Here is a 16,428-nt window from a genome sequence, read left to right as displayed (position 1 = left end):
GTTGGTTAGAATGCAAGTTGGGAATTAGAAAGTCGGATGAGGGAGTTTATCCGGAGTTGTGTTTGAGTCGGGTAATTTTCGAGGGCGAAAATCTTTTAAGGGGGGTAGAGTTGTAACGACCCAAAATTTAGTATTCGTTGTTTAATTATTTTATTACGCGAGGGCGTGATTTATAATTAAATTATTAAGCGGCGAATAATCATTTAGCGCAAACGTAAGTTAATGAGCGAGAAGTTATGTTGATTGGGCCTTGGGGCGTGTAAGTGGTTATTGGGCTTAGCCAATTGGGCTTTGATCCATGAGAATGGAGAGAGCTATAAGTAGCAAGTCAACCATGAATAGTCTCATAAGTTGCAATTCTTGAGAAAGAGCAAGAGGAGGAGCTCATGAGGGAGAGGGAGAGCTCGTGGGAGAGAAAGAGAAGAGCAAGCTTGTGGATTCGTCGAGCTAAGGTACGAGAGTTAGATTACATATTCGTGAGTGATTCGAAAGAGGGGAGGATGTCGATTCCTCCATTCCCAAACTCTTTCCACTCTATTTTCTTGTGGGTTTTGTGGGTGATTTTCTTAATGGAAAATGGATTCTTTTGATCCTAACATGTGTAGTGAACTCATGGTAGATGAGGTAAACAACTTTGGGGAGTCGAAAGTGGGTATATGTAGATGTTTGATCAATGATTTGCATGTTTTGTTAAACTTGCTTAAAATGCAAGAAATTTGTATGAATTTGTAAGTGTGATGTATGTGGGTGTTTGTGAGTGTTAATTAATGTTCATAGATACCATATATGCTTGAATTAGCTGTTTATAAGAATTTATAACATGTCTAGATGGATTTTTGAGTGGATTCAATGTTAAACCGCCTTAGAGAAACTTAAGAACAGATATTTTTCTGGTATAGTTCGCTAAGCGACCAGGAGTTCGCTGTAGCGAACATGTTCGCTGAAGCTCGCCAAAGCTCGCCATGAGCAGGTGACTTCCTGGTGAGGTTCGCCAAGTCTCGCTAAGGCTTCGCTTAGCGAAGGCCTCTGTGACAGCAATTTTTGTTGATGTTTGTAAGTGTAATTAGGCACTTGTAACATGGTTTAAGGGTGTCCTTACATGTTTGTTGATACATGTTGATGTTGTTAATGCTTATTGTTAATCGTTATATGATTGATAAACGTGTATGCAATAAGTTGTAGCTTAAAGTGAGTATGTATATGTTTTAGCATTAATTTGCAATGATAAGAGAATGATGTATGTTTTATGACATAAGTGTAAATGAAACCTTGTGTGTATAAAAATGAGTATGCAGATAATTATCATGTGAATAATTATGAATTGAGTGATAGGATATTGTGTTATCCTAATGTGTTAGATGTTGGAATTGTGTTTCCGCATCAGTGAATGAATAGTTTCGAGCTAGATAGCGTCATGTATTTGATGTGTTTAAAAGTAATCATGCATTCATGAATAATTGTGTTATGGGAATCATGTGAATTCCAATAATTGATGAAAATGGTTTATGTTTATGAAAAGTGGTCGAAGATGGGATCATGTTATCCGAGATCTGGAACCCATATCCAAACATGATATAAAACTGTGTGACTCCTCTTTATGGGAGAGATGGTTGATGATAACCATATCCTACATGATATAAAACTGTTATTGAGCTTATCCAAGGGAGATAAGGTGGTTCGGTAAGTTCCGACGCATCCAACAAGATGTAAAACTGGGTTCATCTTAAATGGGGTGAATAGCAGCATCCTGCATGATGTAAAACTGATGTAGAGTCCGTGCATGACTATAATCTGAACAGTCCGTACATGACTATAATCTGAACAGTCCGTCATGACTGAAATCTGAACAATGTAAATTGGTACCACATGCATTAGTCGTGTCTAGGGATGACATGACATTGGATAATTGGCATTAGATGCATTAGGGTAAATGCACATGTATTTGATATTTGTTATGTGACAATATCTGATTGGATTGTAATGTGTTTTCCGTATGTGTTAAGCTTTGGTATTTACTAATTGTTTAATACTGTGATTGTTGCCATGACTTGGTATGTGAGCAGAGTCCGTCATGACTATAAAATGAACAAGTGTAGAGTCAGTCATGACTATAAAATGAACACTTTGGTAGTGTCCGAGAAGACGTGAAACTATATGATTGGTGTGTTTGTAAATGAATGATTAATTGGTAGTCGCATTTGACGATGTATGTGCGTGAGTTAGAAATGTATGATAGCGTGTGAAGTGTGTAGTATACTACTCACACTTATATTTATGTTTATGTTTTCTAACTCTCTGCTTTGTGTTAATTGCTGGACCTTTGGGGGTCCAGGTTGACAGGTTATGTGTTAGCCTCGTCTGAGTGCAATGGTGAAGCTCTGCTCTGATTGAGACACGGGAAAAAGGGGTTTTTATATGTATATGCATGTAGTCCTCTTAGTATACTCTGTTGGTCTTAAGCTTTCATTTGAAAAGTATCCGTTTTGTATAACTAATAACGCATCGTTCGATGTGAGGTTTTGTTTTTAGTTCATTCGAATATTTTACTAGATAAATGTATTAGTATTATCTTTGAATGAAGTTTGTGATATTCAAACCAGCGCTTTATAAATCAGATTTTCAATTTTTCCGCTGCGTATTTTCGAAAAAGATTTTATAAAGGCAGAGTTAATTAAATAACGGGTTTGGGTGTTACATTGCTTGCACCATACATTGAGCTTCTAGTTGTTTGATAATGATTTGTAGAAAGACATTATTGAACTTGCAACTAGTTAAGAGTGCCTCTTGATTGTATGATTCAAACATGTCTTCCTTCAGCTTTACGATTTGCTCGTGCTGTTTTCTCAATCTCAGAATCGAATTCCAGCTCAATTGGACCTGTTCTCCGCATGCACCAGAAAACAAACAAGTAGAACGCTCTCGACAGAAAAATGTAAAAACAGAAAAATCAAAGAAAACACAGAAAATATAAACACTATTGCCTTGTCGAATCAATCACAATCCCCGGCAACGGCGCCAAAAACTTGATGGATAATTTTCGCAAGTGAACGAAATACCACGTAGTAATAAAAATATCGATCCACAGGGATTGTGTGATTAAACAAGTCTAATAGTGTTCATAAACATGATGCAAAGAATACACATAATTTGGGGGTTTGGTTGAGTAATTTGACGGTAAGAAAATCGTGCTAATTCAATAAGTGGAAAAGCGAGGTAGAATCATCGGAATCACCTAGCCTATAGCTTAATCACATGCAATCTACCATACAATATGAATTCACTCAAGTATTCGCAACTGGATCAACATGATGGTGAATCGCAATCTCTTGTCAAAATCCACCCTATTCGTTGTCGATACTCCTCCGATCTCTCGGATGAAAGCTACCTACAACGAAGTATTTGAAAACGCGTTGATCGTTCGCTACACTCTATGTTTCAATCTCTCGACCGGAAACACTCAAGTGCTTAATGCAATTCAGTTCAGAAATTAAACCAATACTCTCGCACGTGACTTAAATCTAGATCCATTACAACGCTAATGAAGAATCGTAAGGCATTAAGTATAGATTTGCATTAAACGAACACTATGAACAGAGTGAAATCATACAATATAGCAGGATTACATTAGATTATTCTACATTCTAAGCTATCCTAGATCCTACCTCCACGAGAAATCTAGCTCCTCATGTTGCTTCGTTCGCCTCCACGCTTCAACTTCATGGCTTGAGAATCCATGCCGCTGATGTGCTCGAAGCTATCCAATGAAATCCAGGATCCAATGCTCAGAAAATCAGAATATCAATGAAATGTAGCAGAAAATTCGAACCCTCTAACAGAATTATGCAGAAACCATATATACTGAACGCAACCACGCCGCGCGCCAGATCTATCACGCCGCGCGTGGTTGCAAATTCATCAACTACGCCGCGCGTGATAACGGTATCACGCGGCGCGTGATCAAGTCAGAGAACAATCCACTTCTTGAACAAGGCTTCACGCCGCGCGTGGTCAGGTATCTCGCCGCGCGTGATCAAAGTGAAAATCAAGGCTCCCTGTGATCTCCATCACGCGGCGCGTGATGGGCTACGCCCCCAGCGTAGTGAAAATCATCAATTTCCTGCAATTTTTCCTGTTTTCTTGCAAAACAAGTAATCTAGCTCATGATTAGATTTCTCTTATATTTATTGCTAAAAACCTACTAAAATGCATCTAATGTTGCTAAAATAGGCATGGATTAGAGAGTGTGACGATCCGTCATCAATAGTAACATAACATCATCCTTTTGAATAAAATAAAGAAGCATCATTTTTGATAAAATACTAAAAATAAGCATATTTCTTAGTGTTGGTATTTGCCTTGTAATTGAAAAATAGGAAATTGAAGTTTGCTGCTGGTTGCTGCGCCAGCCGCAGCATGCATGGCGCCAGGCGCCGGCATGGGATATATATTCCTGTTCTGTTTTTGCAGCAGGCGAAAGGGAGAGAAAATATGAGGTTTTTTAGAGTTCTTCATCCAACATCAATCTAGGATCAAAAGGGGTTTCTTTTGGGTATATTCTAGGGTTGGGGAAGTGTTTCTAACACCTTGTAATCACTTATCATTGAAATCTCTTGGTCACGGGAAGAGATTTTGGAAAATGGTAGATTTAGGAAAACTTTAAATCTTGCAACTCTTTTTGTACTGAATCTCGTTGTAATCAAGAAGGAAGTTTGATAATGGATTGGAGAGTCTCTCTCCCCTAGAGTAGGTTAGTTTGATCATTGACCTTTTAAATTCATTATAAAAGTGACGTATCTAGTCTATCATATAAAAATTAGTAATAAAAATTTGAATTAAATATGTCTTGCTCCCTATAAAATTATCAAATTTTATTTTGGTCTTAAAAAAAAGTGGCATTTTTGGTCTATTATTTTTAAAAATTGTTTTATTATAGTTTTTTTTTACGCATGTTTTGTTGTTTTTTTTGGGTTAAATATGTTTTGGTCCCTATAGTTTTTCAGAATTTTCGTTTTAGTCCTTGATGTTTGTTTTCACACTTTTTAGTCCCTGAAGTTTCATCACTCAATGTTTTTAGTCCCTGCCGTCCACATGAGTTAAAGGATGATGACGTGGCAGTGCCACGTCACAGCCACATTTTTTTCTTGCCACATCACCAATCAGTTTTTTTTTTTAAATATTTTTGTCAGTTTTTTTTTCAATTTTTTTTCCAAATTTTTTTTTGCAACCTCATTCCCAATTAAAAAAGGAAAAGAAAAATTAGTTTGTTAAAGATTTGTTTTTTTAGTTTGTTAATGTTAATAATTAAATGAGTTAAATATATTTTTAGTCCCTATATTTTTTTTACGATGAAAAAATATCCTACATTTTTTTCCATTAACACTTTTAATCCTGACCGTTAAAATTTTAACAGACTTGGCATCTATTTTTACTAATAAATAAATTTAATTTAACTATAAAAAAAACAAAATAAACTTTTATTTATAAGCACAAAAACAAAATAAACTTAATAAACATAACAAAAAGTGATGTGTCCGATGGTTTTTTTACTAAGTTTAGTATTGTTAATCATTAACAAACTAAAAAACAAATTTTTAACAAACTAGTTTTTCTTTTTCTTTTTTAATTGGGAATGAGATTGCCAAAAAAAATATGGAATTTTTTTTTATTTTTTATTAAAAAAAATTGATTGGTGACGTGACAAGCCAAAAAAATACATGTGGCAGTGACGTGACACTGCCACGTCATCATCCTTTAACCCATGTGGAGGGCAAGAACTAAAAACATCGAGTGATGAAACTTCAGGAACTAAAAAGTGTGAAAACAAATTTTAGAAAATAAAACGAAAATTATGTGAAACTATAGGATTAAAAATATATTTTACTTTTTTTTTTATCTCATTGCAGCATGTTTTATTATAGTTGAAGTTTTAAATTATTAAAAAAAAAAAAAAAACCCTAAAACAAACTGCAATTAAAGCCGTCGTTTCGTTCCATTCAACAAAATTCAAAACACGCAGACGCTAATTTGTGAAAAGAACAGAAAAATTGATTCTTTCTTCTTAAAGAAACAAGCTGTGGTGTTCGTTTCGTTGGGTCGCTCAAAGATCAAAGAAATTGGTATGCTCGATCTATGCCGGAAATCTATTCTGATTGCTACGGTAATATTCAATCTTCTGCTTCATAAAATCAAAACACTTTTTTTCTATTTTGATGAAAACCCATTTTTGAACATTCAATCGTCTGCTTATAAAAGGTATAACTTTACCCATTTTTCTCATTCTTGATCATTCAGGAACATTCAATCTTCTGCTTGAGAAAAAAAAAACCTTAATCGTTCAAAAATGGGTTTTATGACAAGATCATGTTTACGATTGATGATACTGATTTTTTAATTCATGATATTTCAAAAAAATTCAATCTTCTGCTTCAAAACAAGAAACTTTAATTGACTAAATGTGTTCTGTCCCAATAACGACGATGGGTTGTCGATTAAATGTCACTGAATGTGAAAGCTAGTTGTTGTCGTAATCGGTGTCCGTTTTTCTATTAAAAAAATTATGAATTTTTATTCATAACAATGCATCAATGGATATATATTCTGATTTGATGACCCTTGGTCCCTAAATTCAATTCTGCAATAGCAATTAAAAGTGATTTTGCAATATGAACTTAATGACCCTTGTTCCTAATGTTTTATAAGTTTTGTATGGGATGAATGCTCAATGACATTTGAGGAAAATGCATTATGAATGCTTTCTTGATGCCCCAAAAATGTTGGATAAATTACTTAATGACTCTAGTCCGTGAATGTGAAAAGGCTAGTTGTTGCCTTAATTGGTACTCAAGCAATTGTCCCTATCGGTGTTCTCTTTTCTATTAAAAAAAATTATGAATTTTTATTCATAATAATGCATGAATGGATATATATATTATGCTTTGATGACCCTTAGTCCCTAAATTCAATTCTGGTATTGCAATTAAAAGTGATTTTGCATTATGAACTCAATGACCCTTGTCCCTAATGTTTCATAAGTTTTATAATGGATGGATCCCTCAATGAACTTTGAGGAAAATGCCTTATGAAAGCAAAGTAATGTAAAAGTTGGATGGTGGCTTTCAAAGCAAAGTAATTTTAATATGAAATTTATTCAAAATGTGGATGGATAGACTTTGTTCCATGATTTTTGTAAGTGTGGCCCAAAAATGCTGGATGATGCCTTAATGTGATAGTTGGTTTTGACCCTAGTCCCTAAATGCTATTATCTATTGTGCTTTGATGGACCCTTAGTCCCTAAATGCAATTTTGCAACTACAGTATGAAGTGATTTTGAAAATACAAAAGAAAGTGTTTCCTTGTGTTTGATTGGTCCACTGATAAGGGTTTCAAAGGATTTCTCTAAGGAAGAAACGAGTCAACTGAAGCATAGTACAAAGAAACGAACTCTTTGGAGTCGTCTATGATATTTATACTGCATTGCATCTCATACACTGATCATCTGCATTATTATGCAGAACCTGATCCAGCATTGAAAATAGGATGTTGCCAGATTTCGCCTATTATATATACCCCATAATTACAAGGTGAGTAGCTATCCTGTATCAGTTTTTACTTTTATGGTTGGCAAAGTTCACTTAAATATAAATTCATGTTACGGTTTTATATATGGGCTGTAAGCGCTATGTGTTTTTAGTGGCTGTTACAGTGTTACAGTTACAGTAAGTTAGTTTTAAATACTTGTTTTTTGTTGAGGAATTGAGTGCAAACTATTTGATATGTGCATTCAGAATTCTGTTGGAGGACATTCTGAATTTACTGGTCAGCACTTCAACCCAAAGATGAAAAATAAAATTGTCGGTTGGTTACTTTACTTCATCCCCACAGCTTGCCTGTACTTTGCATGAGCTGTTTTCTTTAGCCTAAATCCTACTACATAATCCTTACTGCCAAATTTCTCATTGATGTATTAGATTAGTTTGATAAACTTGGACTTGTTTGGATTGACTTATTTGAGCTTATCTACTAACATAAGTTTTGTGCGGCTGTTAATTTGAAAATATGTGCATAGATCCACCTTGACGCCGGTAGCATCCAGTGGCCTTTCCAAAGAGCTCACTCATGACAGCACGTGCAGGAACACCTTTACTGAGTGCATGAACATGATCCCTATAGGTGCTGACGACAGAGTCTTGTTTCTTAAGAAGCTTAATGAATCCAGTTGGGACAGCTTCTTGGTCATTGTACAAGTGAACAAAACCAAACATTTTGCCTCTGTAATACATTTGGGCACACATGTTTTCAACAACCCTATGAACAGAAAAACTCATTCTTTCTTCTTAAAGAAACAAGCTGTGGTGTTCGTTGGGTCGCTCAAAGATCAAAGAAATTGGTATGCTCGATCTATGCCGGAAATCTATTCTGTTTGCTACGGTAATATTCAATCTTCTGCTTCATAAAATGAAAACACCTTTTTCCTATTTTGATGAAAATGAGGGTATAAAACCCTAAATCAAAAACCCCATTTTTGAACATTTAATCTTCTGCTTATAAAAGGTATAACTTTACCTATTTTTCTCATTCTTGATCATTCAAGAACATTCAATCTTCTGCTTGAGAAAAAAAAAAACCTTAATCAGTCAAAAATGGGTTTTATGACAAGATCATGTTTACGATTGATGATACTGATTATTTAATTCATGATATTTCAAAAACATTCAATCTTCTGCTTCAAAACACGAAACTTTAATTGACGAAACGTGTTCTGTCCCAATAACAACGATGGGTTGTCTATTTTTTCATTTTTGAGTTTTCAAGAACTTTCAATCGTCTGCTTCGAAAAACAATTTTTGTAAGAGATTAAATGTCACTGAATGTGAAAGCTAGTTTTTGTGGTAATTCCTACCCTAGCAATTGTCTCTATCGGTGTCCGCTTTTCTATTAAAAAAATTATGAATTTTTATTCATTACAATGCATCAATGGATATATATTCTGATTTGATGACCCTTGGTCCCTAAATTCAATTCTGCAATTGCAATTAAAAGTGATTTTGCAATATGAACTTAATGACCCTTGTTCCTAATGTTTTATAAGTTTTGTATGGGATGAATGCTCAATGACATTTGAGGAAAATGCATTATGAATGCTTTCTTGATGCCCCAAAAATGTTGGATAAATAACTTAATGACTCTAGTCCGTGAATGTGAAAAGGCTAGCTGTTGCCTTAGTTGGTACTCAAGCAATTGTCCCTATCGGTGTTCTCTTTTCTATTAAAACAAATTATGAATTTTTATTCATAATAATGCATGCATGAATGGATATATATATATATATATATATATATATATATATATATATATATTATGCTTTGATGACCCTTAGTCCCTAAATTCAATTATGGTAATGCAATTAAAAGTGATTTTGCATTATCAACTTAATGACCCTTGTCCCTAATGTTTCATAAGTTTTATAATGGATGGATCCCTCAATGAACTTTGAGGATAATGCATTATGAATTCTTTATTCATAATGTAAAAGTTGGATGGTGTCTTTCAAAGCAAAGTAATTTTAATATGAAATTTATTCAAAATGTGGATGGATAGACTTTGTTCCATGATTTTTGTAAGTGTGGCCCAAAAATGCTGGATGATGCCTTAATGTGATAGTTGGTTTTGACCCTAGTCCCTAAATGCTATTATCTATTGTGCTTTGATGGACCCTTAGTCCCTAAATGCAATTTTGCAACTACAGTATGAAGTGATTTTGAAAATGCAAAAGAAAGTGTTTCCTTGTGTTTGATTGGTCCACTGATAAGGGTTTCAAAGGATTTCTCTAAGGAAGAAACGAGTCAACTGAAGCATAGTACAAAGAAACGAACTCTTTGGAGTCGTCTATGATATTTATACTGCATTGCATCTCATACACTGATCATCTGCATTATTATGCAGAACCTGATCCAGCATTGAAAATAGGATGTTGCCAGATTTCTCCTATTATACCCCATAATTACAAGGTGAGTAGCTATCCTGTATCAGTTTTTACTTTTATGGTAGGCAAAGTTCACTTAAATATAAATTTAAGTTACGGTTTTATATATGGGCTGTAAGCGCTATGTGTTTTTAGTGGCTGTTACAGTGTTACAGTTACAGTATGTTAGTTTTAAATACTTGTTTTTTGTTGAGGAATTGAGTGAAAACTATTTGATATGTGCGTTCAAAATTCTGTTGGAGGACATTCTGAATTTACCGGTCAGCACTTCAACCCAAAGATGAAAAATAAAATTGTCGGTTGGTTACTTTACTTCATCCCCACAGCTTGCCTGTACTTTGCATAAGCTGTTTTCTTTAGCCTAAATCCTACTACATAATCTTTACTGCTAAATTTCTCATTGATGGATTAGATTAGTTTGATAAACTTGGACTTGTTTGGATCGACTTATTTGAGCTTATCTACTAACATAAGTTTTGTGTGGTTGTTAATATGGGAGAACTTATGAAAACTACTTAGGACAATTTTCATAAGTTTTTTTTGCCAAGCTCTCCAATATGGCTTATAAAAATAGTCTGTAGCATATATGAAAATAATTTATCTTTGTTTTATCATTTGCTATTAAAATAGCTTGTGTAAGCTTATATATAAGCTCTTATTATGATTGGCGTTTGTGCTATAAGTTGCAAACTTGCAATGGCATCTACAAATTTTTATATGTTTTGCAATTCAATAAGGCATGAGATGATGGGCAGATGCACAGGGAATTTGCAATGAAGGCAGCTGCCCACCCCAAAGTTGCAATTGTGATCCTGTAATCATTACCTTCATTACGAGTTGTCGCGATTTTTCTACATTTCATGATGCTTTTCGCCAGTGTGCCTAACTTTGGTTGAAGACTAGGGAGATGCTTGGCTTCCCCCTTGGTTTCATCTCAGAACCTGATCAGTCTGTAGTGCCAAAGGATGTTTTGAAGGCTGCATGTGAGAAGGTTAGTTTGCATAAATAGGTCACCGGTCACGCAATCACCTTATCTTGCGTAAATCTTTGGTTCTGCTAATATTTTGGAAACACTAGTGCTGATCAGATAAATAGTTTTATCTCAATTTTATCTTGATTCATTCGCTGATCTTTCATTTTTTGGTTACATGTCAGCGATATAGATATAAATACTTGGCCCTTCATCTTTAGTTTAAGTTTATAGGGAAGTTGGTACTAGTCCTTGGCATGTTATTAGAGCCTTTAAGATGATATGGTTTGGAGTTCACTCCTTGCATGCACTCTTCCTAATCAAAATTTATGCACAAAATTAGTCAGGTTTATTTCCATCAGATATTGAAAAAATCTTTGGGATTTCACCTAATAACTTGAGATTTGAATCAATACTATGAATAAAAACATATTTATTACAAAATTCCGCTTCAACAAAAAACGCACTTTTTTGTGGCTTTGTTTCTGGCGATGTCTAAATCATGGCTGCCTGATTGGAAACTATTGGTGTGATATCAATGGAGATTTGATTAGAATATTGAGTAGGCATTGGACTTATTTGATATTAAAAGTAGTACATTATCAATATATGTCAGGAATCATAAAGTTAAAATAATGAATTCATTCACATATTCAATAGCAATATTGTAAGCATTTCTAGGTATCCACGCTTTAAAGAAACACGACTATCCTGTATTTCATGTTACAATTACTTGATTTGCTTATTAATTCAAAACAAACTTACAGATATGGTAGGGGTTAAATCATATTAATTTTTAGCTTGAGTACACATTTTATTAATGATCATTGTTTGACTTTATCTATAAAGTAAAGTAAAATTCTAGCTTTGCTTTGCTTTGGTTTCAGGTTCATGATCATTGTTCTTGCAATTGGAACTGAAGAGTTGCCACCTCAAGATGTTGTTGATGCAAGCAAAAAAGTATAACACATTTTCATCTCATTAAAATCATGATATTTTTACCTACAATATATCAATATTGGAGCTTCATCTCTTCCATTGACAAATATACTTTTACCTTTTTCATATTTCTGTTTTGAATTTCAAGCACTTTCATTTCATTTTTTTTTTTTAAACAGACTGTTGTCATCGCATTCATTATACAGGAGGTTCGAGGTCCTCCTGTTTCAAAAGCATTTGATCAAGAAGGAAATCCAACAAAGGTTTCATTGTGGTTTATATTTTTGTTATTATATCCTAAATTGTGGTTCAAGAATGCTGCCTTAATTTAGCTTTCTTATGTCAGGCTGCTGAGGGTTTTTCAAGTAAATATTCTGTTCCACTGGACTTGGTATACAGAAAGGTTGATGGTTAGTATCCAGAGTCAAATTGTTTCATGGGTTTGGATGTGTTTATTTTTTACCCTACTCATCAAATCAAACAATTATTTTTTTATTGTTGGATTTCATTGTACACTACTAACAACACACAAAGTTGAGTAAATAACTAAGGTAAAATCCTGAAATGTCACTTCCAATGCAACTGGTTACAAGGAAAATACTCATCGGACCATATTTTCATCTTATATAGGATTTTTTGTCTTCCTGTTTTATACTTTTTCTACCTGATACAGAATTCTTTATTGAAGAAAATATGGATGAGTTGTATTACCACCTACTAGTTGATCCTTTAGAATTTTTTCTACCTTACGAGTTGCTGATTTGTAAAATGTGAACTTATTGCTTTTAGAAATTCTTGAGCTTTTAACTTGAGCATCAAGAGCTGTAATTCAATTTGTGTAACTCGTCAATTTTCATGTGAATATGCTGCTATACCACAAGCCAACTCAATATAATAGGTACTTTAATGTGATTTCTTGATATTGCAGGGAAAACAAAATATGTAATACGCTTGTATAAAAGAGTCTTCAAGACATGCATTGGAGGTTTCTATTCTTTATTTTTGAAATCTAGCCATTTTAAGCTTGTTTTTATGTTCTTGGTAGTGTTATTTGGAAAACATAAGTACCATATTTTGGTGTGGTATTTGTTTCTTAAAGGTAATTTTTTCTACTCTTGTCAAGATTTGCCTGCTACTATTGCTAAAATTTCATTTCCAAAGACAATGCGTTGGAATTCTAAGTTGCCTGCTACTCGTTGAAAACATGGTTACTAAGCTAAGTTGCCTCCTGGATATCAATGAAGATACACAACAAACTATCAGAGAAGCTGCCTCACTTGCCATGTTTGACCTTGCCACATCAGTTGTCATTGAATTTACTGCACTTTAAGGAGTAATGGGGCGTCACTATGCCCTTCGAGTTGGATAATCTGAGCAGGTTGTTCAATTTGCCATGTCTGACGTTGCCATATCAGTTTTCATGCCCATTCCAGTTGTAGTACTGCATCTTATTTGGTTACTAACAACTTATTATCTTGCAATTTTTTTCTTCTTTTTCTTGTCACTTTAAATCTTGCAGATCACCGGGGCCTTGTTTGAGATCACACTTCCTAGATTTTCTGGGGACATAGTTCCTAAAAGCGACGCCGGTATAGTTTTGGCAATTGCTGATAAGTAAATATGGTTCCTTAATATGAATATTTTCCTGCTTATTCTAATCAATGTAGTCAGGTTCTCGCACTGGACTTAGGTTCTTGTGATCTTACGAGCTCGTCAAGGCCAAACGAGCTTATAACTTGTTCCAGTTCGTTTTTGGACGAGTTGTCTCTATCGGTGTCTTCTGAAGCAACTGCAAAATGGTTTTGATCCTAAGAGCTCGTCAAGAAGCAATTGTTTCTATCGGTGTCTTCTTTTCTATTCAAAAAAATTATGAATTTTTATTCATAACAATGCATGAATGGATATATATATATATATATATATATTCTGATTTGATGACCCTTAGTCCCTAAGTTCAATTCTGCAACTTCAATTAAAAGTGATTTTGCATTATGAACTTAATGACCCTTGTCCCTAATGTTTCATAAGTTTTGTAAGGGATGAATGCTTCAATGACCTTTATAGAAAAAGCATTATGAATGCTTTCTTGATGCCCCAAAAATGCTGGATAAATTACTTAATGACTCCCCTAAATGTGAAAAAGCTAGTTGTTGCCTTAATTGCTACTCAAGCAATTGTCCCTTAGTCCCTAAATTCAATTCTTCAATTGCAATTAAAAGTGATTTTGCAATATGAACTTAATGACCCTTGTTTCTAATGTTTTATAAGTTTTGTATGGGATGAATGCTTCAATGACATTTGAGGAAATTGCATTATGAATGCTTTCTTGATGCCCCAAAAATGTTGGATAAATTACTTAATGACTCTAGTCTGTGAATGTGAAAAGGTTAGTTGTTGCCTTAATTGGTACTCAAGCAATTGTCTATCGGTGTCCTCTTTTCTATTAAAAAAATTATGAATTTTTATTCATAATAATGCATGAATGGATATATATTCTGCTTTGATGACCCTTAGTCCCTAAATTCAATTCTGCAAATGCAATTAAAAGTGATTTTGCATTATGAACTTAATGACCCTTGTCCCTAATGTTTCATATGTTTTGTAAGGGATGGATCCCTCAATGACCTTTGAGGAAAATGCATTATGGATTCTTTATTCATAATGGAAAAGTTGGATGGTGGCTTTCAAAACAAAATAATATTATTCAAAATGTGGATGGATCGACTCTGTTCCATGATTTTTGTAAGGGCGCCCCGGAAATGCTGGATGATACCTTAATGTGAACGGTGGTTGTTGACCCTAGTCCCTAAATGCTATTATCTATGGTGCTTTGATGGACCCTTAGTCCCTAAATGCAATTTTACAACTACAGTATTAAGTGATTTTGCAAATGCAATAGAAAGTGTTTCCTTGTCTTTGATTGGCCCATTGATAAGGGTTTCAAAGAAATTCTCTAAGGAAGAAACGAATAAACTGAAGCAAAGTACAAAGAAACCAACTCTTTGGAGTTCTCTTATGATATTTATACTATATTGCATCTCTTATACTGATCATCTGTATTATTCAAATGCAGAACCTGATCCAACATTGAAAATAGTTTGTCGCCAGATTTTGCCTGTTATAGCCCATAATATCAATTTTTACTTTTACGGTTTTATATATAAAGTTAACAATAATCGTCAATTTTATTTGGTGCAGATGTCACCTTACTTTTCACATGGGATGTAAGTGCTATGTTATTTTAGTGGCTGTTACAGTTACAATATGTTATTTTAAATACTTGTTTTTTGTTTGAGGAATTGAGTGCAAGCTATTTGATGTGTGCATTCAGAGTTCTGTTGGAGGACATTCTGAATTTACTGGTCAGTACTTCAACCCAAATATGAAGTAAGAAAATTGTCAACATGCTTGCTTGTACTTTATTCTAACATTCATGATACATATCACATTATGTTAGGATGTCTGATGGGGTGCATGGGGTGCTCCTACTTCACAAGTAACTCTAACTTAATAATATCTTTTTAGGCAATGGATGAAAAGAAATATATTTATGAGCTTAATGACCCTTTTCCCTAATGTTTCATAAGTTTTGTAAGGGATGAATGCTTCAATGACCTTTGAGGAAAATGCATTATGAATGCTTACTTGATGCCCAAAAAATGTTGGATAAATTACTTAATGAGTCTAGTCCCTGACTTTGAAAAAGCTAGTTGTTGCCTTAATTGCTACTCAAGCAATTGTCTCTATCGGTATCCTCTTTTCTATTAAAAAAAAAGAATTTTTATTCATAATAATGCGTGAATGGATATATATTCTGCTTTGATGACCCTCAGTCCCTAAGTTCAATTCTGCAACTGCAATTAAAAGTGATTTTCCATTATGAGCTTAATGACCGTTGTCCCTAATGTTTCATAAGTTTTGTAAGGGATGAATGCTTCAATGACCTTTGAGGAAAATGCATTATGAATGCTTACTTGATGCCCAAAAAATGCTGGATAAATTACTTAATGACTCTAGTCCTCGACTTTGACAAAGCTAGTTGTTGTCTTAATTGCTACTCAAGCAATTGTCTCTATCGGTGTCCTCTTTTCTATTAAAAAAAAAGAATTTTTATTCATAATAATGCATGAATGGATATATATTCTGCTTTGATGACCCTTAGTCCCTAAGTTCAATTCTGCAACTGCAATTAAAAGTGATTTTGCATTACGAAATTAATTATCCTTGTCCCTAATGTTTCTTAAGTTTTTTAAGAGATAGATGCTTCAATGACCTTTGAGGAAAATGCATTATGAATTCTTTATTCATAATAGAAAAGTTGGATGGTGGCTTTCATAGCAAAGCAATTTTAATGTGATTTTTTTTTTTTTTCAAAATGTGGATGGTGTCTATAGTCTTTTTATGACCCTAATTGTTAAAGTTTCACTAGTGGTATGGTATGCTTTAATGTGGATGTTGTTTATAGTCTTTTTATGACCCTATATGTGGATGAGCTCACTAACTCCAAATTCGACATTAAGATGGATATACTTTGTTC

At 34.0% G+C, this 16,428-nt stretch overlaps 1 protein-coding gene across 2 annotated transcripts; it reads left to right on the top strand.

The window, feature by feature from the left end:
• Window positions 1–6,015: 6,015 nt before the first annotated feature.
• Window positions 6,016–13,736, top strand: LOC123919679 (glycine--tRNA ligase, chloroplastic/mitochondrial 2-like). 2 transcript variants are annotated; one of them, XM_045971653.1, is made up of 8 exons: window positions 6,016–6,157; window positions 7,512–7,580; window positions 9,943–10,007; window positions 10,738–10,973; window positions 11,840–11,912; window positions 12,071–12,154; window positions 12,238–12,301; window positions 12,820–13,736. In XM_045971653.1, exons 5-8 carry the CDS (start codon window positions 11,844–11,846, stop codon window positions 13,089–13,091), a joined length of 489 nt encoding a protein of 162 aa, XP_045827609.1. In that variant the 5' UTR covers window positions 6,016–6,157; window positions 7,512–7,580; window positions 9,943–10,007; window positions 10,738–10,973; window positions 11,840–11,843; the 3' UTR covers window positions 13,092–13,736. The 2 variants fall into 2 exon arrangements, with proteins under 2 accessions (XP_045827609.1, XP_045827608.1); XM_045971652.1 differs by lacking the exons at window positions 6,016–6,157; window positions 7,512–7,580 and having other exon boundaries at window positions 9,445–10,007.
• Window positions 13,737–16,428: the final 2,692 nt, after the last annotated feature.

This window comes from Trifolium pratense, linkage group LG4 (genome assembly GCF_020283565.1).
Source record: "Trifolium pratense cultivar HEN17-A07 linkage group LG4, ARS_RC_1.1, whole genome shotgun sequence".
In the NCBI taxonomy this organism is placed as follows: Eukaryota; Viridiplantae; Streptophyta; class Magnoliopsida; order Fabales; family Fabaceae; genus Trifolium; species Trifolium pratense.
Note: the sequence above shows the minus strand (reverse complement) of the source record. Positions and strands in the feature narration are given on the sequence as shown.